The sequence below is a fragment of the Platichthys flesus genome, chromosome 23 (assembly GCF_949316205.1).
Source record: "Platichthys flesus chromosome 23, fPlaFle2.1, whole genome shotgun sequence".
NCBI classification, from domain to species: domain Eukaryota; kingdom Metazoa; phylum Chordata; class Actinopteri; order Pleuronectiformes; family Pleuronectidae; genus Platichthys; species Platichthys flesus.
Window position 1 is genome coordinate 4,062,704 of NC_084967.1, and position 26,146 is coordinate 4,088,849.

General features: G+C 42.1%; 2 protein-coding genes across 2 annotated transcripts in view; one reads left to right on the forward strand and one right to left on the reverse strand.

Annotated features, from left to right (window-relative positions):
* Positions 1-2,106: 2,106 nt before the first annotated feature.
* On the reverse strand, positions 2,107-11,954 carry e2f7 (E2F transcription factor 7). The gene is made up of 12 exons (XM_062383281.1): positions 11,854-11,954; positions 11,110-11,418; positions 10,462-10,600; positions 9,900-10,160; positions 9,024-9,179; positions 8,774-8,917; positions 8,468-8,641; positions 8,277-8,361; positions 6,227-6,563; positions 5,940-6,096; positions 4,475-4,872; positions 2,107-3,762 (listed from the first exon to the last, which is right to left on the reverse strand). Exons 1-12 carry the CDS (start codon positions 11,941-11,943, stop codon positions 3,607-3,609), a joined length of 2,406 nt encoding a protein of 801 aa, XP_062239265.1. The 5' UTR covers positions 11,944-11,954; the 3' UTR covers positions 2,107-3,606.
* Positions 5,313-26,146, forward strand: part of LOC133949100 (fish-egg lectin-like) — a 40,841-nt gene continuing 20,007 nt past the window's right edge. The window contains exons 1-2 of the mRNA XM_062383280.1: positions 5,313-5,381; positions 6,325-6,421. The gene's annotated coding sequence lies outside the window, so the exon portion shown is untranslated. The remainder of the gene's footprint in view (positions 5,382-6,324; positions 6,422-26,146) is intronic.

Sequence of the window (26,146 nt, forward strand, 5' to 3'; positions counted from 1 at the left end):
CCACATATAACAACCTGCTTCCTTCAGCACGATAATACTCTAAACCTTGTTCTTGGGGCAAACAGGTTAAACGTGTAAATATCCCACCCACCCTGCTGGTTCTGAAAGCTTGTTTGTGACCTTCAGTCATGGCCTCGCTACAAGTCTCCCCTCAGTGAAACATTGCAGCACTCACAGCACTCTGGTGTGAGTAGTTCCATTCAACTGAAGGTATTAAATTCATGAAGAATTGGCGGAACAATGAGATTTTCAGTTAAACCAACTTGTTTCATTGATCCAAGTCTCCTGTTGTTAGACTGTAATCTACTGTGAGACGACTTCAGCCACTGCCGAGATTTGATACTCAGTAAAAACCGACTCCGCTTCATTATTTCCAATTATGTGGTTTATTTACAGTTGGTTGCTTGTGAAGTGTAATGAAGACAAAATGAAAGAAATAATCTTTCAGTCACGGCGAGAGCTGACATCGGCAAATGGAAAAAAGGTCTCAGGGAAAACCTTGATGGGAGAGCAGGGCCTCTCCAGCTGCATTCAGGGCTCCGCAGGAGGAAAAAGGCACAGAGGACATGTGAGGGAGAGGGAGGTGGAAACCACTGCCTACAAACAGTACAGTAAAAAAAAAAGTACAGGGCCTCAGTGGTAGTATTAGTGGGATAGCAGGGGATACTCTGCTGCCTCAGTGTAAACAGATGCAAACAGAATACAGGGTATTTTCTACCAAGTGTCGCACAAACTGACATTTAGATTTGATTATACTTCTAGAATGAAGGTTTTTAGAATCCATGCTTTGGGAATAGGATGTACAATATCAATACTCTAGGGCTTTCTCACTTTAACCCTTGCTTGTCTACAGTCTAAAGCCAGTATTCCAGAATTTAAACAAGGGAGAATGTATGCTTTTGTGCTGAAATGGATGTGGGACAAAAAGAAAGGTGTTGTGATTACTTTCAATGGGGATTGTGTTTAGTCCTGAGTGACTGATTATTATAGACGTATTGGAGAAGCTGAACATTTTGGCCACACGCATCAACAAAATAAATAGAAGAATCCAAAAAGATATTTGTATGTATGTAGATGAAACAAATCGGGCACAGTCAGGAGACTAATATCTTTAAATCTATAGGATGTGTTGGGCCTTGGTGGAGATATTTGCTCTATTGAGGTCCATTCAAACTTTCTAGATTGTTTTCTGCACCTCTTTTAGAATTGAGGGGTTGTGGGGACACGACTCTGTGTGAATGTGTTTATCTCAGAATATTTACACACTGATTTTATAAACGGTATATACAGGTGTAAACATATATGTCTCATGTCAGGATTACATTGATATTACTATGTACTGGTATTAAAAAGCCTATCTCATCAGTAGAGTCGAAGCAGCATCCGTCACCGAAGTGGTTTTTGGTCACAGCAGCAGATACTTTGCCAAACTGTGCGTCTATATAAAGTTAATTGTCCCATCTGCTGAGGATTTAGTGTTATAGATGCCTCGCTGAGGCCAAACACATCCACTGGCAGCTCCCTCGGCTCACTTTTAGTGCAGATATAAAAAAAAAAGCCTTCATTAAATGTTTATGTCCTCTGACAGATGGCGCGTGTGTTTTTTAAAGTGACTCAATTAGCCTGACCTGACCCAGAGAGCCCACTTGATGACCGTGTCAAATCACTGATGGGAGTTTTCATTCACTTTGAATAAGAGCCCGGCCTCGGATCACAGGAGTTTACTGCTTGTGTAATTTGTATTTGAACCGTTCCCCTCGGCTGTGCCATGCGAGTGGTGACTCACTATTTGTGACAAATATCTATTATAAAGCTTCACCCCCCCCCCCCCCGATCATCAGTCTCATCTCATGTGTGTTTAATGTGACACGATATGAACTGTTACAGATGAAGAACGTCACCCGGCCACATTAGCATGACTCGCTTCCATCTGCTGGGGCCTGCTCTGTGTCTGTATACCACAGACATCTGTAAACGTGTGGACATATGGATCCCCCGTCCTGCATGTTTTCTTTCCCTCAAAGTATAAATTTCAATGGAAACCAGTCAAAGTCTTTAAAAATACAGCCACACGTCGGTCGAAATAAAGAGCACGCGTCAAAAAAACAGTTGGCATCGTATCTTTTTAATTTGTGGAAAGTGAGAAACAGAGGAGAAGCAGTTAAAAACTCCAGAGCGGCGCTGCAGTGAAGACAGACAGACTCTACTCAGCAAGCAGTGCAATTCTCGTTATTCTCAAAACAATCAAGCAGCAGTTATCATTCGGCATTGTGGAATTATTACATGACACTGAAATAATTATGGACATGTAACTGTGCATCGCTGACGACACGGCCACCGGTCCCAGTGGATTCTCTGTGCACCCTTTAACGTGACGGAGCTCAGTTCTCCTGGACGACTCCCGTAAAGCACCATTATTTGTTTGTGTGTTTTTGGGGCTGGGCTGTTCCGGAGGCGAGCCAGCGGGTCTGTCACCAGAGGATTGTCGACACAAATCCCTGCAAAACCGTCTCTCTGCCTTTAAGCAAGGCACTTAAACCCAGACGGCACCAGCAAACAGCAGATTGTGATCATGCTGGACATCTTCTTAAATGTGTTCGATTATATGATAAAATAATCATATAATGGGAAAATAAAAAAAGACAGCCAAAGCTCTGTCTACTTTCCCCGGATAAATAATGGATTAAAATAAAGGTCTTTACAGTACTCTGATATCTCTCAAGAATCTACTTCTAGTGAAACAAGTATTCAAGTACCTGAGAGCATCGTCCCATGTCACAGTCCTTTAGTAACACAGCTAGAGGGGTTTGGTGTTGAACCATAAAGCACTATGGTTGTAATCCTCAGCTCCAGTAATGTTTCACTTCCCCGATCAAAGCATTCTCTGTGCGTCGAGACTCAGAAGAACTGTCCTCTAACAGTTTTCTGGCTGTAAACATTTAAGGCTTTAGTGATTCTCTCCTCACAGTAATGTCCGAGCTGAACCAAGAGAGGCGTGTCTGCTGCGGTCCCACTTCCTGTCACACCATGATAATGCAGCAACACGCGAGGGGAGGGGGGGGGCAACTAAACATCAATCGCTTCGGGAACAACACGTACATTCATCCAAAGATTTAGTGCTACAAAAAGATTTGTCGTTCCATTACAGTTCCTGTAATTGACATATATTAGCTAAATTATAAATAGCAATTGGGCTTTAATACACAAGTGATGGGGGATTGTTTAGATTGGATCACATCCGAGAGGGAGAAGTGTCAAAAAAATCCAAAATACAGCAGTGGCTGACTCCCACCACAGGAGGGCACTGTTACATTGGCAATACTGCTTCGCCTGTTCTCTGAAGTCAAGTTTCCGACAACAGAACCAGAACCACAGGGCATGTTTAAACTGTTTATCGACCAATAGTGGAAGAGTTTGGTAAAAATGTAGTCGTTAAAAAATGTTGGGCTCCATTAGGCCTCATCAAACAGTATTTGCTAAAAACTTCAAAAGGAAAACCTGAATTCATTTATTGAATTCACAGCACCAATGGCTTTAAACCATTTTTTCCCGTTGTAGGAACCCGGACCTGGATGTTACGATAGTATCTGAGCCACCTAAAGATCTTTAAGTGGTCGCTGGGTGGCCGATGTCCAGCCGCCTCTGTGCTGAGCCTCTTCTTCGTGCAGCTGGAACAGCGCTGACTACACTTCCCAGGGTGCCCGGCGTCTGGAAGAAGGCCTTGGTAGCAGACGCTGGGGCCTCCTTTGGAGTTTGTGGAGTCTGAGGCAGGAGAGAGAGAGAGAGAGAGAGAAAGAGAGAGGCAGGTTTAGAGAAAATCCTATTATAGATCATTACAGTAAAGAAATGTTTGCTATTCCTACAGATATATTTATTTGTTGTGCCTTCAAGAGCTCCCTGTAAAAAGCTCTGTACGATTGTATTGTGTCAGTACATAAAAACGCTCTACTGACGATTGAAGAAATTATGAATTATTTCATCTCTACGGTTTAATTTGATAAGAAAACACGGAGAGAGCTCTGCTCAGTAACTGGCACCAGACCCTGCTTCTCCTTTCCTGCTGTTTTAAGGAAGGTATCACTTGTTCCAAATTACAGCCTGGTCATTGACTCAATCCTATTGTTTATAATGCTGCATTCATTTCCCATCCAGTGCCTCTGCTCTGATCAATGAGACCATTGGCAGCAGAGCTTTGATGGGTTCTCTGTGTCGACGGGAACATTAAACCCTATTTAAGGACCTTGAGATTAATCAGCTCGAGCCGCTGCCCCACAAAAAACTGTCTGAATGAGTAAATGATGAGAAACAATCCACAGAACAGATGCTCAGGTCACACTGCGTTATACCAGAAAGCTCATGTATCAATGTGAAGGGAAATTATGTCTAAATTTATGTTTTCAGAGCACAGATCGATGAGGATGTGATGATTTTCAGCTGCATTCATTTGGGGTTACCCACATACTGAAACTCTTACCAGTGGTTCTGATGTGCTGATGCTGACCATCTGTCTGGGTCGCTGTGGTGAAGGTGGAGCGCAGAGTGCTGACCCGTACAGCTTGCTTTGTTCCGGAGTGGACGGCGATGGAACCGGCGACCAGCTAATGTCTGGAGCGACTGCCGCCGCCAGGCTGTAAGGTGCCGCCCCTACTGTAAAGTGGGCAGGTGACATCACTGCGGGTAGACTGAAGCTAAGTTTGGGGTGGCTGTCCGAGCCTTGCTGTTGTAGCCCGCCGGCCACCAGGGGGTAGTGGGAGAGGGCGGAGGACGGCACCAGGACGTAGGGCAGTGCCAGGGTGGGAACACCGCCGGAAGGAAGTGCTAGACTGGCCGGGTTCTGGCCCGCCGAGAGGAAGAAGTTGAGGCTGTTCAGACCTGGAGACAGAGGAGGAGAAGATGTGAACAAAAGTGCATGGAGGTTATGTGTTTTGGGAAGGAGTAAGGCAGACTCAAAGAAGAAACCTTTAAACTTAACAATTTGTATATCTGGATTAAGGGGCGGATCCAGGATCTTATTTCACTTTCTTTTATATTATAAGACAGATAACTCATGGATCGTAATGGAAACGATCATGTTTAGGGAACTGATACTTTACGTTTGTGTAATTTGATGACGAGCCAAATAAAAAATCTAGAAGTAATGAATTTGGATATGGTTTCATGGGGCGTGGGGGCTGTCGGTCTTTGGCGGAATGAGGTGCTCTGTCCTTCTAGTTTTAGCAATAAACTGACATGGCGATCAAATCAAGTCATGTGGTGGAAGTCACATGACCTACAATGAGAAAGGGGGATGGAAATCAAGCGCTCCCTCAGCACACAGGTGTCTTGATTCAGTGTGTGTCTCCTGTGAAGTGGATCTTTTGTTCTTATCTGAATGCATCTCAGTGAGTAGTTACTTAATTCAGTGTAATTCCTGATTGTTGGACTTTGATTGCTGATTGTTGATCATCTCATAGATTTTTAAACACAAGAGAGAAAATCCCAGCTGAAGATCAACAATTGTTCTTATTAGTATAATAGCAGTAACATTTGGTGAGTATAAAAAGAATATAAATAATTCATTGTAACTGATATCAACCTATTGTTTGTTAGTTGTATATTTAGTGACAGAGTTGTTTAAATTAGTCCTCTACCACTTTGGCAGTTTGATCCACTTTCAATCATAATAATCTTCATTGCTGGAAGGTCCTGACCATAGAAATCTGTTTACCACATATTCTTAGAGTGTGTTAGCTTAAATACAATCTCTATAGGACAAGAACTCCATCCACTTCCTCAAGTTTATGATCATCTATGTACAAAGAGCACATTAGCAATGAAATTGTAATTTTCCTTACTTGGTCAAGATACATTTTAAGGAGGGCAGATTCCCAGACACCCCTTCCTGAAAAATTATTTTGGATTTATGGGTTTTGTTTGAGTTTTCATCAATCTATATATACCTGCATTGTTGGGCACGTAGAGGTAGTGTGACGGCTGGGTGGGCTCACTGCTGCTGTCACATAGTCCCTCATCAGATGCTCTTTCAGAGCCTGTGGGGCGACTCGTAGAGGTTCTGGTGGAAAGCTCCTCTGCTTCCCTCCGAGCTTCACCTCTCAGCTGGAAGGAAATTTACTTTGAATAAAAATCCTATTCTGCAAAATGGGACTTATTAATGCCGTGCAATCATATTGCTGCACTGAGCCCAGTAAAAGTCCGGAGAACCAAAACATATCAGGTATCACCTCACCTTGTCACATTCCTCTAATCCAGACATTCCCTTCTTTTTCACCACTGCATCCTCCTCCCCCTCTTGTTCCTTCCTCCTTCTCTTCCTCCCTTCCTCAGACGCCAACCCGGGTGACCTCTGACCTTCGGGCATCTGTTGGGGCTTGTCTAACGGCCCGTACAGCATCACCACCGACGGCTGCGACAGGCTGGGCAGGTAGGCCAAGCAGTGGGGAGAGGAGGTGGACGTGAAGTGGTACTCGGGCGGGATGGAAGGTGTCACCCGGGTGGACTGGGCGGAGGACGGAGGTTGATGGCTGCTGTGGGTGTGAGGCTGCAGTGCCAAACTGGGACGGTTACTGAGGAGAAATAACAAAAAAAAAGCCTGTTAAAGATTTTTGGGGAATATTGTTTGACTTGATTGAGCAATGCAGGCTCCACCAACCAATCAGAATGCATTTATTCACAAAGCGTAGTAAATACAGTGGTGGTTTAGGCTTAGGTCCCAATTTCTCTTATGTCTAAATGGCCGCTGGGTTAGAGCAACGGTTTCCACAGTAGAGGAAACAAGAGATATGTTCTTTGTATTTACTGTGGCGCTTCTGTGCTTAAAAAAACACGTAATGAATGGATTTAAAGGAGACTGAAAAAAAAAAACATTATTTGTGTTGTGTAGTAATTCTACAGTTATTCTGCTTTTTTGCACAACTGCCATTGTACTTGTTGTCACAACCCTTCTCTGACACACATGAACACAAGACAACTCAGTATTAGTGATACCAGTGCTTCAATGTTGTGTGTGAATGGAGGTTTGCAACAATGTAGCCGCTTAGACTCTTGAGCATGCCCAATCCTTAACATTCAGATACAAACATGCCCTATGTATTTGAATGGTCATGTGATAGGTTTTTTCAAGTGTGTTGGTATGTGCACAGATGTGTTGGTATGTGACAGACTAAAATGCTCCCCTTGAATGAGATAGTTTTAGTCTTCAGCCGTTTTTAAACAAAATGTCTTTTGTATGGATGTAGCTTTAGTGCCTGCTTCCTCCAGTAAAATCCCAGGCTACTTCCCTGCAGCATTGCAGAGTTCCTGGTGGTGGAGATGGATGCAGAAGCCCCTCTGATCTCTCTTGCTGATGTGCAGTTTTCTAACTGTCCTGTGGGCTGCCACTGCCCCTGGTGGATTTTACCCAGCCTTGTGTGTTAAATATCCCCTTTCAACACTCACTTGCCTGTCTTATTATTTCCCTCCCCCCAAAAAACACTTATGCAGCCACAGCCTGGGGGCACTACTGTGTCTGAAGAAGCCAACATATACATTCATGAGACCATAACTATTCATATCCACAGCAGCCAGCTCCTGTTACATGCAGCCCAAAGCTAAGCTCATCAGCCAATGCAAACACATGGAGTGTGTTGTGTTATGTATGAGAGACTGAGATTACTTCTCACCTCCTTGTAACAAGAACACAGTCGATAGCTATTAATGCCTGATGGGAAAATGGAAACCGAGTTTATCCATATGAAAGTAATTGCGGTGCCTCGCTCTGACAGCGGATACATTCTGAGATGAACCGTTTCTATAAACAGCTCCTGCACCGTTCCTCTCCTGACAAGAGGTTAGAAATACTGTGTGCTGTTAATTCTTCGGCAGTAAATCTGAAGCGCACAATATAAATCTAAACCAAGAGAAGGCCAGGGCCATTATGGTGCTCTCTGTGTGTGTGTGTGTGGGTGCGGGTGTTTTGTGGGCATCTAAATCGGTTTACACGGTCACATTCTGGGGACAAAACTCGTGTCCGTTATGTAAATTGATACATTTTAAGGTGACGCTTGTTTTACGGTTAGGTAACGTTTATGGTTAGGTTGGCAAGTTATGTCCTCTGACGTCATGGAGACTGTGTGTGTGTGTGTGTATGTATGTGTACAGACATCCGAGTCTAGACAGCGATTTAATGTAATAGTGATGGTATGGGCTAGAAAATTAGAGTAAGGGGCTAATGAATGCATTCTGTCAATGATTGTCAAGAAAGAAGTACAAGTGTGTGTTTGTGTGTGTTTCTAACTCACTCTGAGCTGTTTCCAAACTGCAGTCGACAAACTGCGTTGAGGCCTGCAGTCTTCCTGGAATAATCCACAGGCTGATTTGGCAGACCTGAGTTGTGAGAAATCAAGTTGTCTTATTAAACAGGAAAATAAAAATGCTCAACTGGAATTACTTTCCTGTATTTCTGACTATTTTAAAATGAAGCTTCTCTTACCCGTTAGCTCTGGTCGTGGGCTGCTGGGGGCAGAGTTGACCAGCCGCTGAACAGTCACAGACCTGGGTGTGATGTTGAAGGAGGCGTGGCGTGCCATCTTGGCTCTTCTGGGGTCCTGCCCTGCTATTGGCTGTGTGGCGTCGGGAGTGACCGCTGCCACGTTGAAAGGATTTCCTTAAGGTTAAGGTCTGAGTTAGCATGACTGCAATAATGACAAACAGCGGGATGACAGTGATGTGAGCTCAGGGGTCTCTAAATGAATTCAATTTGTTCACGTGGATATCAGAATGGGACTTTGATTCTTACCGGCACTTCCAGAGTTGTTGAAGTCAACCTGGCCGAGCCACTTGAAGGCCGGTTTCCTGCCTCTCTCCTCGCGGACATGCACCTTCTTTATGAGGCCCAGGCTGGTGAGGACATTGGCGATGTCGTACAGTCGCCTTACCTTGGCTAAAGATACATGGAGGCCTGGTTAATACAACAGACGGAAGGAGTCCTTAGGCCACATTTCAGCTTTCCGACCACAGCGCATGTTAGGTTTGGTTGGATTTCTTACTTTTGTATTTGCTGTGACTCGACGAGTCTTGACTCTCCTCAATCAGGATCTTTGCTGCTGCGTCCAGAGTGACAGTCTGGGTTTTGGACACCAGGAACAGCATGACAAACTTCTGGCTCATGATCCGCAGAGACTTGTCTTTCCTGTTGCCACCAGCTGCGAACGACATGGATGCATATAGTGTGTAAGGAACTGAGACACAGAAATATGTACATCGGGTATAAGATTAGCATTAATTCACCACACAAAACCAACAATAGAACGAACATATCAAACAATTGACTGCAAATAAGATCTCCGTCCACTACCATATATTCGAAAATCGATTTATTCTTACCCATGAGCCTGACTTTTTACATTAATTTATTATATACACCGATAAGCAAAATAGAGACATGACGAAATCTTAAAGGTGGCATACGTAGTGGCAGTAAACACAAATACAGGAATATAAACATGAAACCTAACTATCCGACTCGTCAAAGCTTTACTGGTGAAATTATGGCCTTTATTAGATTTTGACGATAAAAATAATGGCTGTTTTGTGTTGTTATAAAATGTTTTACATCAGATCCTCTTCTAAAAGGTTGGTGGCTGTACTGAGCTCAGGTGAAATTGCACTATGAATATCAGCAGCTATCTAATACTCACAGGAGGTGCACCATTATCTTGAGGTAGGCTTTTTAATTGTTTCCATAGGAAATACAGCAACCTCAATCAAAGCAGACATGCTAATGTGTAAGTGATCACATTCTGTGCAAAGGTGAATTGATAACTAATTAATCATGAGATTATAAATGCCTAAATATAACAATCGAAATTCCATTCACCTTCACAAACTACCTTTTGTCAATAGGGACACTGTTATCGGGCCACTTGAAGTTGTATAGGTCTGTCCATTACCGTTGCCAACGTCCCCTCCGTCATCCTCGCGTCCCGGCCCCGCCTCCCTGGGCTCTGCGGCCAGCTCCATCTGGAGGTGGTAGCCCTGCTGCCGGCCCCTCCGCTGCAGCTCCTCCAGCGTGGCCTCCAGCTGCTGGCGCCCGTACCAGGTGTAGCTGTTTTTGGCTATGCGGCCGACGATCGTCAGAGACTCCAGCACGTTGACGATGTCATAAATACGCCTCCTTTCCACTCCTGACAAGTGCAAGAAGGGAACCATTAGCTTAATTATCATAATTAGTATTGCGATTTAAAATGAAGGAAAGAAGCATTCTTGATTTAAATAGTGATGTGCATTTGAATCAAAGGGATCACCATAGCAACCACATCTAAATCCAATAACATAAAAGCCTTATAATGCCCATGAAATGAACATTAGCAGCTTCTATAACTATTAAGCTCTGGTTAGTGTTCACAAACAGCACAGGAATGAGCGGGGACGTAGACGCCCATCTCCCCTGTCAACACATTCTTTTGTTATGCTGATGGCTCTTACCCAGACTGGTCGCCACCTCGTCCAGTGAGATCCAGATGGGGCTGTTAGGTGGCGGATAATCGGGGTAGAGGGCCAGGAACTTTTGGCACAGAAGACCCAGACTCTTCTGCTTCCTGCTCGGCTTCTTCTCGGCCTCGTCCTCTTCATCCACAGCTTCAAACTGAACAGAAATATAGATAAATATTGGGGATGATTCCTAAAATACATTCACATTGGGTAAAGAGGTTTTGGTTACACTTTGTGGATCCCCATTATCCTGTTGCGGTGAGATAACACACATCTTAATTAGATTTTCTGCAACAAGCCTCCAGGGGCTCACAGAATCAATTCTTAAAATCCATGGAAAGGTATTAAAACTGGGAAAATATTCACATGTTGGATTAAACTAACAACTGTAAAGCTTGGGGTGATTTACGCTCCATCTGCTGCTTGTATACCAAATTACTTCATCGGTCATGGCTATGAAATTGTATTTGTACTTTAGGGTAAAAAAGGTTTACTCTTTCAAATATGGAAATTCGAGCTTTATTGGAAAGCATTCTCTAATTAAAACAACTGTGATAAACTGGCTTTCTCCTCAGTAAACTATCAAGAACTCAGACAATATTAAAAGGGGTTATTGATTTACTCTGAAGACATTTCACGTACTTGACAAGAGTCTTCTACCTCCATGTCCTCCGTCACGGTATCTGGACTCGCCGGCTTCTCCTTCTCGTTCTCGATGGGCCTGAACAGCACCTTCCTCATCTCTCGGTCCCTGATGTCCGGACTCGCCGCGCTGATCAGCATCTTGAGGTTGGCCGTGGGGGACCAGGGCTCGGCCAGGGCGGCGTGCTTGATGGGTGTGACGTGTGCCAGGTCAGCGGCGGGCCCTTTTCTGTGGGTCGGCAGGGGAGGGACGGTGGATTCTGGGGATTTCAGCGGGGAGCATCTCCTCCTCTCTGTGCAGATGTTTTCCTGTGACGGAGACAGATGTGTGGTTAAAAGACAAACTCACCACATGGAAATTCAACTCGGATCTTAGTCCTTTAAACCGTGTTTTAGGCCTTAATGTCCTCTGATAGCCACCTGTGGAGCTGCATTATATTGCTGCGTAATATTATGATTATAAAACAGGATAACATTTTTAATTTTAGTAGAATAAAGTTGTAATCTCAGGGGGATATCAGAAGTTCAGCCGGTTGCCAGTATATAAAATGAGGAATGTTGAGCTTCTTCTTACGTCCACCCCACCCCCCCCTCATAGCCCTTATCAGATAACCCCCTGTAACTTGGGATGCCATCACACTCCTCTGGTCGTTTCCCTCTCTGCAGCCTGACTCTGCAGCTCGCCCCTCACAGACCTGAGGATCCAGCTGTAAACCACCTTTTTTTTTGGGGGGGGGGGGTTACCTTTTGTTCGGCCCGGTCTCCCTCCTCCTCCGTCACCACCGCGAAACCTTTCCTCGGACTGGTGAGGTCTCTCAGTGCGAGACATTCCATTGCCACTTGGTCAACCTGTGGATCCACAAATAATGAAAAACAGCGAGGATGTGTAAGGAAGGTAAAGCAAAGAAGGGGTCATAGGACTTATACATTTGGCGGCGGCGGGGGAGTATGGTGGGGGGGTGTTAAGGAAGTTTCAGTCTGGACAGAAAACGCGAAGAGGAGTGGGCAGCTGGATTTGGCGCAAAGAACATCGGCTAACTAGCCCTTAGCACGCTAGCACCTGGAACTGAGCTAACAGACCGTGTCTTTTACTTCGCAGTTTGGTTCATTGCTAACACAACGTCCCCCATTACACTGGAGCAGATGTGACAGACACATTAGTGAGGGGGTCGCTGCCGGACATTAACGCGCAGGTAAATAACGAGCTGTGACCCAAGATGGAGCGTCCCCGCTGTGACATAACAGGCTCCACACTGGGTCCCACTGACACACTGGCAGTGGGTTTATACTTAAATTAGATGCTAACGGGACTAGCTCAGCTGATCAGCACGTCTCAATGTAACAGTAGACAGGAAACCGCTGGAGGGAAAGAACCATACCTCGGTGCTCTCTGCTGAACTGGTGAATGTCTCCTGTGATGGCTCCGTGTCACCCACTTGTCAGCACGTACAGGTCCTCCAAATGGACATGCCCTGTAAGAAATAAGCGGGTAGTCCTCCGTGTGTCCAGTCTTGCACGGTTGTGTCCTTCGGAGGGGACACTTCTGATCTGTCCTCTGCAGACAGCATCACCCGCTCAAGATTGTTTTCTGGCGCTCTCCGGCGTCTGGCCCGCTCCGGCCAATCAGCGCCCGGGCGGTGGGCGGTGTCCCACGGCGCCAGCCAGTCAGCGTGTTTGTGCTCGGGTGCGCGCCTCGGCTTCCACCAATCGACGTGTAAAGACGCCACTCCCCCCTAGGTGATGTTGGCGGGGCGACAGGCGCGCTCCGTACAGGATTCCGGGGGGAAATTTAAAAGAGTTGAGGAGTAGACAGAGGTCTCACTCTGCGCGTATTTTCCGGAGCAGGATCAGAAACGGGGAAGAGCAGTTTTAAGAACTTGTTTTTTCAAAGCGACTCATTAATAATGAGCACTGATAAAACGATATGCTACATTTGAACATAATATACCGTAATACAGCCACCACATACAGCGTTATATTTCAGAAACTGGGCGTTTTTCTTTAAATATGTATTCATCTGAAAAACAATCTGACAAAGATAGTTGAAAAAAACATAACTGGTAATGTGTTTTTACTGATGCATATGTGATAACTTAAATACTTCGGGCGATGCGGAAGGAAAGTAATATGTGAATAAAATCTTATTATGAGGAAAAAAATGTAATTTCCTTATAATAAAGTATTAATGTAATTTTACAGGATATTCAGTCTGTTGTCTGCATTAAAAGGAGGAATATTTAGCATCTTGTTATGTTATGGTTAAGCCTACGTCTCACAAATAATGTAAATCAGCAAATCAGCCTGTTACAAGTATCAGGACTTTGAAAGGGTTGAGTAATAAACTGTCCATTCCCAAAAAACAGAGACACACAGACCTGTGGAGGAGTGTGTACATCATTGGTTACATGTGTGTGAGATTTAAAGCAGTTCCATAGTTCCACAATATGTTTTTACTGGCGCATATGGAATAACTAATACTTTTGACATCACTTCACTTTGGGTGCAGATAACGGGACGTCAGACGGGGCCCTACATGTTCATGGTTGCTTCTTGAAATCTTTAAAAGGCAATCTTTTCCACATTCATGCTTCTAAGTCCGTTCTGTTGGTCTTACAGACATAACATCAAAAAGAGGAGACAAAAGAAATGGGGTCTAAATAAAGAAGATTATTTCAGATTCTGATAACATTTTTTTTAACATTTCTTGAATTATTTTAGCCCATTCAAGATTGAACTACCTACTTTTAATATTTGTGATATTTAGCGATAATGCAAACTTCTATATTGACTGTTAGCCATGCTGACATTCACTTTTAGAAAAGTATATACAGACTAGATAGATCTATTAAAACAAGTGACTCCTTCTTCCTTATGGACGCTGTGTGTAACTTCCAGCTGAGGCCTGTCCCCTGCGTCCTCTCCCACAGTGACACCTTACAACAGCTCTGTGAATATAAATCTACCTTGAAGCTAATCACCCGGGCCTTTGTCTCCAGTATAATGCAGAATTAGCTCTGCGGCTGGAGCAGGCATATTGGAGGCCCCCGGGAGATGTGGGAGGGGGGTGTCAAAAGCAGTGGCGCTAATATCACCCGGTCCTCAGCGCGAAAACTTATGGTGGGTGGAAGAGAGTCGGGGGAGGGAGGGAGACCGACAGACAGACCTGCCCTGTGTGTAAACAGAGAGGTTTTGGCCCCAAATCCACCAAATCTCCCGCCAAATGTTATTTAGATCTGGAGGGTTAGGGTTAGTATTCATATAAGATATCTGCGATTCACTTCGAGAGGCTTCATCCAGATTCCTTTCTTCATTGCATTGACTTCTAATTATACAAACAAATACCTGTTTATATAAAACAAACGTCCACTATAACCTCTGGGAAGGGGATGCCCCCCCCAAAAGTAAGGGTAATTATGTTATACGCTTTATTTTTTACTAGTGTAATCAGTATTCTAATGTTTTTGCTTGAGTTTCAGCTAATAACAATTTCATACCCCTGTTTCATTGTTTAATCTCTTTCAATGTATCATTTATTATCAGAAACATTTTTTGCAGTTTAATTTCCATAATTCATTCTAATAATTTAATGTTTCAAATGACTATTTCCATCTGAAATGTAGCAGAGGAGAAATACAGAGGTGCAGGACAATTAAAGTTGAAACATTTTGTAGTGCAAGTAAAGATTTCACATAGTTTGTAAATCCATCAAAAAATTTGCGTATCAATCTTGCAAAAATGTCTAAACACCTTTTTAACCGGTTCGTTTTGTGATTAATGTGAATCAGCTCTCGATGGATTTGCAAATTGGGACATTAATTACATTCTTTCATTCATAATCTATGCAGTCCTCTCACATTAACTCATGTTTTGGAAATGTTTCAGTGGCAGCCCTTGTGAGCACGTTGCTTCAAGGGTCTGTTAATAGCTGGTGATCCCTCTGTGTGAGTCGTTATATGATTGTAGCTGAAAGAAGCTCAGAGATTCACGTTTACATTTTATTGAACTCTCACTGTTAAATCTAATCTGTTTGTTTTCACTTTGCTTCTCTGCATTTGAGCTCATAAAGCCTTCGGTGTCATTACACTTCCCATTAGCCACTTAAATGACTGTTGGCCCGAAAGTACCCGCATTTGGAAATTTAAGAGGCCAAATGCAGATACAGGTGAGACAGAAAGTATGAAGGTGCGTTTGGAGCTGTTTCACTCAATCTGTCAGATATGCGGTGCTAGTTCCATAGTTTTGGGGCATAGGTAGTAAAACACAACATACTTTGGACTATAGATGAAATTATAGTATATATGTATAAGTATAAATTATTCCAGGGACAGATTTTTACCAGGGACCTCTCTATAATCATCAAGGTCCCTACTTTGAAACCCCCCTGTGCTAGAGGCTGCTTCAGCAAGTTCAGTCAAATATTAGAAACCACACATCCTCCAATAGTGGGAACAAATTTACACACCCAGTGATATGAGGAGATCTCTGTCACCTGATTTCCCATGTCCAGGCTTGGCCAGTATAGCAAGAAAGATGCAGCTAGTTTAACTTGGAATAGAAACGACTAATTTTAACTCAAACAGATACACTTTTTGAACTTATTTTCAAGAGTTGCCTTTGACTAGTAAAAACAACCTGCATCTGCAATATGTGACATATTTAAAGTATCTAGGAGTCAGTTTCCATAGCATTGTTTTAATCTGCAAGGCTCTCGATGCACAAGCCAAACCGACCTGCTGAGTGATCTTCTTTAAACACAGGCTGCTGTCTTCACACTGAGGAAAACACTCAATCACACGCTCTCCACTCAGAATACACATCACTCACAGCAAAGTTTCTGGGTGCAGCATTTCTCAATCAGGATGTTAGTGAGTAGATTGCTGATGGAAATGTAAAATTCACTGCAATGTAATAAAGGAGATGAAAGGTTAAACTTAAAAAAGTAGATTTCCTTTTGATTATTATTTATTTACTGTATCAAAATCTTACAATTATAGTCTTTTAAGCATTACAGACGCATGGTAGCTTAATGTATTAGTGATGAAATATATGAGGTTGTTTTTATTAGGATAAAACACTTGTTGATACAGAGCAGAGAAAAATAATCATCAGTTTGTCTTGTATGAATATCAGGCAATCTAGATTTTGATATTGAAATTTGCCACATTAATCAGAATAAAACCACATCATCCCATGAATTGAGAGGCTCTTCGATGATCTCCTGCTTGATGAGCAGGTCCCGCTGCTACTGGTTTTATTCCCCCGATTCAAAAAACACCACTCTTGGATTATTAGCATACAGTGGCGCCCCTCACTGGGTTTTACTTGCTCGGCTTTTCAGTTTGCAGTCACTTCATTGTGTTTCTTCTCAATCTGAAGGTGCAGCTCTTCCTGTCTTGTTGCTTCTGTTATCACCACCATTTCTCCTATTAATACCATAGATTGTTTCCAATGCATTATTGCTTATTTACTATCAATAAGATAACAAACCGAACAGATGTGTGGTCCTTGATAAAACTAACAGGAGCAGGGATACAGAAAGAATCCACAGCTGTAATATTTTTTTTTCTTTATGATCATAATGCAGTAACTAATTGAAATTTGCTCCAGTGAATTTGTGTTTGGCCACCCTGTCCTCTAAAATCTTTTTTTCAAATAACTTTTAGAGGTCACGTAATCACTGACTGTCACTTGAGTGTGTTCGGCCTGTGCCAATACGACTTCTCGTGTGTCCGCTGGTTTTTCAGTCGGCTTATAACACAGATAGAAGTTTGAAGTTAAAAGGTGAGCTTAAATAAGATAAGATACAAATTCAGTTGTTACGGCAGCAGGCAGGTCAGAATGAGGTGACAAGAGAATACAAAATTAAAAGGCCAATAAACATAAGGGAATGTTGTCATGGGCCGATGACACAAATGTGCAAAAAGTTATTTTTCGTTAGAAATAGTGTGAATAGTATGACGTGAGAAAAACCAGTGCAGTGTTTATTTGTTGAAATTAGCATTAAAGTTGTGGAACGTGTGAGACTATGGGATGTGTGATTTTTTTTGTGTGCGTGCCTCAGCACTGCAGGGCTGTGTGTATGTGCTAGAGTCTCTGGATTACGGGATGATTCTTCCATGAAACAAATTAAGTGAAGTCCAGACCTGCTCCATACGGAAAGTGCCCCGATATAATTTCTGGCCGGGCATGTTGCGACTTGTCAGGTTGTTAGGGAGTCAGCTGAAGCTGCTTTGCCCCCCCCCAGCTGCTTTCACTGGTCTCTAACATTTGAATGTCACAACAGAGCTTTGTTTATTGCTCACCTCTGATAGGTCACTGACGCTTTGTGAGTCCTAAGATACCAATCTGTCAAACAGTGCTGGTGACTGTTTGACTGTTGTTTTCTTTTAACATGCGTTGGTTGTAGGCCTCTGAATTGCATATTGGGTATTTGGGGTATTGGGTGTGGTGCACCTCCCAGGCCACAACACATGTAGGTATCACCAACAGTTAACATCAGCTAAATAAAGCTTATAGATCAATTAACCCTATTTAATTAATTCCAAGATGAACAGAAGGTTGGATTGGAGGATAAATGGCAGTAACATTGTTTATCCAGCTCAGCTGTAACCATGGCAGTGGAGGAAGTATTTGCATCCTTCTCCTAGTACAACTTATTAGACTTAAAAAATACACCATGATATCATAAGAAGTACAAGTCCTGAAGGCAAAATGTTAAGAATGGAAGAAGAATCCTCAAAAATGTATCAAAAGTAAAAATGTATATATGTAAGAATTTATATGCAGTAAAAACCTTTTATACTTTTTTTTATATTCGCTTTTGGTTTTTAAAAGAATCATTTACATGCTACAAATGTGATAGATATCCTGTGTTAGTGTGTTATTATTACCCTAGTCTTGAATTATATTTACCAGTGTAACCAGAATTTGAATGTTGATTGAGATTGCGCTAATAACAATTTAATACACTGTAAGTACTTTAATCAGTATCAGTGCATCATTATTTATTATAAAAACGTGTGTTGGAATCATATTTTCTTCATTTTCCGAAGCAGAATACTGAAACACTTGCGCAAAGTGCATGGCTCGATACCTTCCACAACAAAAATCCATTCATTTTTTCATTTGAGTAATCTTTTAGCAGGACAAGACGACAGAGCAATCAGAGAACCAAGGGCAGCTTTGAGCCTGCTGGTCCCAGGGGAAACAAGAGTGATTAAAACCAGTCCATTTTTTCATATTAGTCATTGCAACACATGCAAGTAAAGTAATTTTATTATAGAGAAGCAGACAGAGGACGAAAGAGCGAGGTGTTACTACAAATCAGACCGTCCAGTATCATATGATGTTTGATGTGTGTAACAGGGGTTTATACACTAATGTGAGAGAGGGCACCAGGGGCCAACACAGGATCTCATTCTAGATTATTGTGTTTGTATTAAAAGGACATCTCTAACCATTTGTGGCAGACGATTATAAATGAATCCTAGAAAACTCTCCTTACTCTGTTGTGGGCTTTTAAGGGTATAGAGCCGGAAGGATTCATGGTGATTGGATCTTGATCCTCCTTGCCTACATTTATACTCCCATGCAGTCACCATAGCAACTGAAGTAGCTTCACATCATGGGTCAGAGTTGAGAACAGGAGAGCACGTTGCTATGTTGGCAAACAACGTAGGGCACAACTCTGCCCAACCCACACAGAGCATCCTTCAGGGTCATAGGTCACGATAATGTATATTTATAATTGTGTCTCCAGTGCCTCTTTTGATTGTCTGAAAGAGAAAAAATGAATTTCCACACGGCTCATTGCTGCATGTGTAGTGTTTCAGTGTTGGCTGACATTGCTGGTACATAATGCAGCAGTTCAATAGGGAGGCTACTGAAATAGGTTGGGGCTACAGGTCAGGAATATGTTGCTCATTTGAAAGGATGCATGCTGCAGGAGACTGGCCTAAGCAGCAACATGAGCACACCCATTTTTTATTTTCTTACATCTGTAAACATCCAATGACTCAGCTGCCCCTTCCGCCGTTTTTTAATCTTTCTTGACCATCCAAAGCTTCTTGAAGCAGAAGGAAGATCACTAACTCCGAGAAGCCTGTGATGATGTTTCGATGTCGTGTTCCATTACTCGCAGACGGATACTTGATGAAAACAACTTGAAAGCTGTTGTATATAGATTTTAATAAGTGACAGCTGCTCATCTCTTCTAAGCCAATCAACTATGATTCTTTTTTTCTAATTAAAAACGACACAGCTGGAAATTTCTGGGTATTTTTTTCGTACCTCTATGAAAATTCTTAAAATATTCTATTGCGCTGATGAGCTGACTTGGTTTGTAGCCGGCAAACCAGTCAGGGCAGGCTTTATTATACGTATTGGCTATTCTAATATATTGGTAAGTTAACAAACTGACAGAAGTGTGACGAGCTCCCAGACAAGCTGCTGAGACATAAAGCACATTGAGTTTTACCTTTGTTGGTCACAAGGTGACACAGATTGCTTTTGGGACATCATTTACACTAATCTGGCATCATAGACAAACTTTTAACTTGTTAGTGATGAAATTAAAATGGTAATTAAAGAGACATAACGCGTGGTAATTACTTCTTAATACTGTTTTGTACTTACTGTACTAGGGAAATAAATAGGCCTGCTCGGATCTCCATTCTACAACATTTTAGTATTTGGAAATAAGGTGGTTTGGACAAAAGTCAATGCTTGACTTTTTTTGTGTTATAGAAAGTTTAAAGTCTGTGAGGTGTCACTGTCCCATTTGTCAGCGCTATAAATGTTAGATGTGGAATATGTAGATAAAACGCACAAAACTAAAACGGAGATAAAATGTTAATCGTTAATTAAATGAAGCGTAAAGTTGTTTTATGGGATTCGCTGGGATTTCTGTGGTAATGTATAAGTAATAATGATAAAAAACTGATTTTGACAATGATGACCGTGGCAACAATCGAAGCTTCAATGCTTTCAAGCCAGCCCTGAAATGACAGAAAATATAAATATGGGATGATGAAAAGGTGAGGGGCCCACCCTGCTCTCCCCAGAAGAGAATAACATACCCTTCTTTCAGCAAACAAACAAATCCCCCGTCCCTATCACTCACCCACCACCATAATTTCCATGCAGGACCTTACATCACCTAAAGCTCTCCTTTCATATCAACAAAAAAAAAAAAATGAAATGGAAATTGTCTCTCAAACCCCAAACAACAAGCCCCAAAATGTAAATTAGACGTATTGTGAGAGGTAAACAAACACACTTTCTACACAACGGGGAGATGAGCATTGATTGGAGGGTGGTGGTGGAATGATTATCGGTCCGGTGTCACGGCAGCGCACTGTGAAATTGGAAAAGATGCCGTGCAGAGGGAGGACAGCTCCCTCCGTGTCTGTCCCCCGTGACCACGGCTGACGGTAAAACGGGGAGGGATGGGGGGGGGGGGGGTGTAATTTCACATTTGTCTCGATATTTTGTTCCATCAAGCACAAAGGGGCGTCTGCACAAGCTCCACAGGAGATCATTGCATCAGATGCTGCTGCTGATGTCTATAAATTACTCTCAAACTGTATAAGGAGGTACTTTACAAACCTATAATTATTAATTGGGTAAAATTCTGTCAATAAGCTTTTGTTGTTAGGGGAAAAACCTACAAAACTCTAATTACCACAATGCTACTATGGAAACCTCCATCTTCCAATTGCGGAATAACCTCAGTTATATTTATTTTTGGTGATTCGACCGTGTATTCATGGCACCAGCATGATATAAAACTGTTGTGAGCTTTTACATTGACGGGCCTGATGAATCCCAGATTCTTAGAAAGTCGTATAAACCCACATTGAAAATCACGGGAGGCCACAAATGTTAGTTACGGCCACATTGGCACCAGATGCATTCTCACATCCATTTCTCTGAATGAAAACAAAGGGAGGGCTGGGCCTGAGAGATGCCACATTCACACACACACACATGAATCATCACAGATAAATAGCTTGTACGGGACATAAACCTGTTTATATCTGAGAGGCGTCCTCCATCAAATGATTTGAGCGGGATGATGCCGCATCCTCTCGTCCGCAGTGCGACGTGATTTGATTTCACCTGGCAAGCAAACGACATCGGAGCAAAACAATTTGGTGCAATTTTGGCGTCAAGCTGGTCAGCCAGCTGCTTGTTAGGGTTCATGTGTGCGATGTGCAGCCGATGGGGAGAGAGCTGGAGGCCTGCAGGACGCCAAACTCAACACATTTACTCAACAGGGTCTCCATGCTGCATCCCAAACCCGGCAGCTGCTGCGGCGTGGTCCTGAAATGTGACATGACCACAACAGAACTTACTACAGTAGGTGACAGCACAGGATTATATATACAATGCAACAGCACCGCAGAAGATACAAAGTAAATACATTTGATTTGTTTATAGGCTAAGAGGGGGTGTTTCGTTGTGTAGAACTCATGTGTATTTGTGTGCACGATGATGATTCACATTTGTTGACCTCATTAGCCCCGGCTGATGACATATATTATGTTCACACCAATCAGACTATATTTAAACCTAATTTATTCTTAAATGTGGATTTTCTGAAGGGTGCAATGTGTGACCTATTGTGACCTTATTCTGCCCTCTAGTGTTTATTGTTCATAACACACACAAGTTTTATTCAACCAATAGTTGAATAATCTACTGACTAATCAAAACATACAGGGAAGCATCAGGGTTCTGAGTTCTCCTGACCGGATTGGATCTTAATTCTGATGCTAGTGAGGACGGACTAGACGGGCCACTGTGACCCTTGACCTTCTTTCAAATTCTTATATAATGTTATTTTGAAGGTGAGATTCTACAGTATGTGTACGTACTTGTTATTGTTACACCCTGATGACCTTTCGTAGCATAAACACGGACCTTGTCAGGACCAGAAGACCTCATGGGGACCATAAGGTTCTAATGAGGCAAAACATAATTTCTGAGCTCCTTGTTAAAGGGATAGTTCCCCCAAAAACGAAAATTGTAGGGGTGGGTGAAGTTGAATGTTGGGGTCACGGACACTTAGATGACACCACAGGAGCAGCAGGGAGGCATTTCATGCAGTTTGTTGCTGTAGCTACAGTGAAAGAGAGTCTGCAGATCTTAATTTAAAGGTTTAACCCGACCTTTTGATGGATAGAACTGAGAATAGCTGTAAATAACTATTGTAGTTGAGTGACTCATTGTCATGTTAACCCTGCTCTACCAGTGACAGTCACCAGGGAGCGTTGATGTTGCAGATATGAGACTGAACAGCCTTCATTTAACACAGCTCAACTTGAATCCTTGCTCCTGTACGTTAACTGATTAAAGCAGCAGTTAAAGCATAGCTGATGAGGAAGCGGCTGCAGAGACACAAGTTCACACCAACACTTGGAAGCAGTTCTTCTTACTACTTAGCAGGGGTCTTCAACGTTTGCCAGGCCAAGGACCCCCAAACTGATGGAGAGATAGAGCAGGGACCCCTTACTAGATATATTGTATAAAATTGTGTTTTATATTAAAATGGGCCTAGTGCCATGTATAAACATAGCTGCCCTGTTATTAGGCAATACTAAGCTATTTACATTTTTTATGTAAAAAATGTAAATGAGGATTACTCCAAATCAAGTGCTTTGTAAAAAATACAAACTTTTATTGTGATGTGATGGATATATATATATATATATGGTGTTTTGGAAATTTATGCAACTAGGTGTTGATAGAAATGTCAATTGTCTGTTCATATGTTGAAAAAAACGCGCCAAACATTGTCATGGTAAACATTTATCAATGTGGCAATCTATTCAAAAGCAGCAGCGCTAGCCCAGGTTAAGATGTGTAAAGTCACATATAGAACTCCTGCCAGAGCAATGATGCAATGTTTTATTTCGGTTTTATTCCGATCCACTGACTCTTTAGTGTGTCAGGAGGAGGAGAGGAAATACAATTGCATCCCTTCCCCTCCGGAGGAGTCAGATCTGAGGTTGTTAGAATAAAATGAATGTGTCGGTGATGCCTTGAGACAAGCGAGGCAAAGATCTGTTATCACAGAGGTGGATCTCAGTCAGAGCAGTCGTCCGATTCAGAAAACTGCAGACACCGCTTCAACATCACACTGTGAGTTTGTCTCTGTTTCCACTGGCCTTTGTTTGTCTGTAGATATTTAGATGGGTCTAGGAAGAACAGATTGGGGCAAATCTGGATCAGGGGATGGATCCAGGACTGTTTAAAAATGTTTTTTTGTTGTGAGATGTTGTAGTGAATTTCTCAGGGAATAATTCAAGTATCTTGATAAGAAATACATGTTTAGGGGACACGCAATTTGGTGCAGATCCAAATAAAAATCTAGAGCTTCGGAACTTACATGTGCTTTCATTAGGGAACTGTTGAGCCTTTTCAGAGGTTCGCACTCTGCCTCCAATGTAAAACCAGTTTGACAGTGAAACTGAAGCACCACTGGGGGGCTCTCTCGCACACTTCACTTGCTCTCACTCTCTCTTATCTACTGTAAACTGGCAGTCCGGTTTTCAAACTCAGTAAAGGTGATTGTTTGGAACTTTGCAGTACGTGGGTGACATTCTGTATAGCTGCAGTGTTAAGGAGGAGAAAACAAGCTGAGCCGACACCACAGAGTTGGGTTGAAACATGACACTGGAAAACAGCAGCAGCACTGAAGAAATCAGGCAATAAACTGTAGAGATCTGAGTGTTTGAAATCAGCAAGAAATGAGAATAGTTTTTTTCCTAGAATTAGAATGACACGGCCTGATACGGTGCACTTAGCTGCAGGCTACTTTATGAATGTCTTTAGGGAGTAAAGTGAAGCCAAGATAATTAGACATTTTTAATGTGCACTAAAGTTGAAATGAACCCCAAGCTGTGGCTTGGGAAGCAAAAGTTATGTTTGTATGTTTTTTTTAAATGTTTATCAGGTTCACAAGGTCAAGATCCCAGAACAGTGAGTCAGTCTCCACCCACGAGGAATGCGGCCACTCGGCTTTTAGCAAAAGTGAAAAATCCACATTCACATGAGAGAAGTTCAATGTCTCAGTGCCATAAGCTGAGTGGATTTGTAATGTTCAAATATTTAGCAGCAGTTTAATATCAAATGTTTCTTTCTTTGCTTCCATTAGTTTTTTTTCCAGCACAGAGCGTCCACTTGTGATTTGGCCTTTTAGAGGAAATGTGACTGAAAATATTGGGGCGGATGTAGTTGGGTTGTGACGCTTGATAAAAATCTAAACTTCGCCCGCCTGCCAGGCCGTTGTAATGAGGCTAAGGTTTCAGGAAATTAACATGTCATTGAGCTGAGCTGTATATTATTGACACAGTTGCTTTTATGTTACACCAGAGCACAGAGACAACTGTTTATGGGCGACAGATGTAGGTCACTCTCTCTCTCTCTCTTTGTGAAAGAAAGGGTGCAGTGAAAAAAGAGCTTCACTTGTCATCAGTCAAGTTGCGGTCAACACCAATCCATCACCACGGAAACCAGAAAGACTCGGTTCTTTGTTTCGACTGCCAAGTGTCACTTCAGGAATTCAGTCAAAGCCTGAAGGTACAAAACTCAGAAGTGGACAAGTTCATGTGTGTGTGTGTGTTCCTGTCATTAGGGGAAGAAGGTGTGAAGTTGTTGGGAATGAAATGATCCTATTGTAACTCTAGGGTGTAGGTTTTAATTTCTTCATTGTTCGGAGCATTTATTTGCATCTTTGGCAGATGATTAAATTATCATCTCTTTCCTCATTCATAAGCACATAAGCACATACGAGCACCCCCCCCCCCCACACACACACCCAATGAGCCTGACTCTGCATTAAGTCTGTGTTTTGTTACAACTTGGTTCACGCTTAAGCACAAAATTATTTCCAAGTGATAAAGGATGGTAGAAATTACATCCATAAACGTGTGAAATCTCCAAACAAATTTTGGATGTATGACAGCAGGTAAATTAATAGCACTGAGCCCATACATCAATAAACACAAGTTTAATATTGTCATGAAGGTAATTAAATAGAGCGGTGAACAAGATAAATAAAGGAGAAATCAGCAGGTGAAATTTAAGTCAAAGTAACAATGCAATGATCAAATATAACCTCATGTAAATATGTAAATAAAAGACAGTTTGCTACAGCTTTCTTGTTAAATCAATAGAAAAATGGAAAACATCTATTTCAAATCTCACATGAAATTCTCTCATGTATCAATTTGTTGAGTTGGCCAAATTACTCAAGACTTTCATGACAATGGGGAAAAAAAATCTTTATTTTATTCTTGTGTCGTCTTGATGCAAATCTCAGCAAAAAAAAACAACTAAACAAATTGTGTATTTTACTAAAGAGTGTATGAAATGGAGTTGACCTACATACAATTTTGGGCTGTTTTACGGGAACTGCCTCGGCGTTGCCTTTCTCTGAAGTGGGTTGCAAATCCAGTCCTGGTGACTGAGATATGCTCAAGCAAGGAAAGTTTTTTTCCTCCTTCGTAATAGCCGTCAAGCAGCTTCACAGAGTAACGTCAGGGACAAAAACAAAACAGTCATCTCTCAAGGTCAACGAGTGTGTCGTCTTTTTAAAGTCTCTCCATCAGAATAATGAATTTGCAGAGTTAAAAAAATATTGAGGAGTCACATCCAAGAAGTTTCTCTGTAAACACATTTTGTCCTGAGCCAAAGCAGAAGAATGACCAGTATTCAATTTTACTTAGCGATTCTCCATGTACAATAGATAGTATGTGAAATAGAAATTATTATCATTGAATCATGAATCCATCTTAACCCTCTCTCTCTTTCTGTGTGTTTGAAAATATCTGTTGTGAAATGGGATTCCTAACTTTCAAATAATAATAGTTAAAATAGTGTTTGTGCTTTTAAATCTTTAGTCCTAGTATAACAATCCGACATTTATCAGTACACCCGACAGAATCTTGGTACCCTCACCAAGGTGTGGGTTCATTGTATTGAATCTTTGTTTCATCCTCTGCAAGAGCTTTACCGGTTTAATTAAATAATT

Excerpts from the sequence above, each read along its gene's own strand:
- e2f7 (XM_062383281.1), bottom strand. The coding sequence starts at position 11,943 with ATGGAATGTCTCGCACTGAGAGACCTCACCAGTCCGAGGAAAGGTTTC. Across the intron at positions 11,419-11,853 it reads GAGACCGGGCCGAACAAAAG|GAAAACATCTGCACAGAGAG; the intron begins GTAACCCCCCCC and ends TCTCCGTCACAG. Across the intron at positions 3,763-4,474 it reads TCAGCACATCAGAACCACTG|ACTCCACAAACTCCAAAGGA; the intron begins GTAAGAGTTTCA and ends CTCCTGCCTCAG.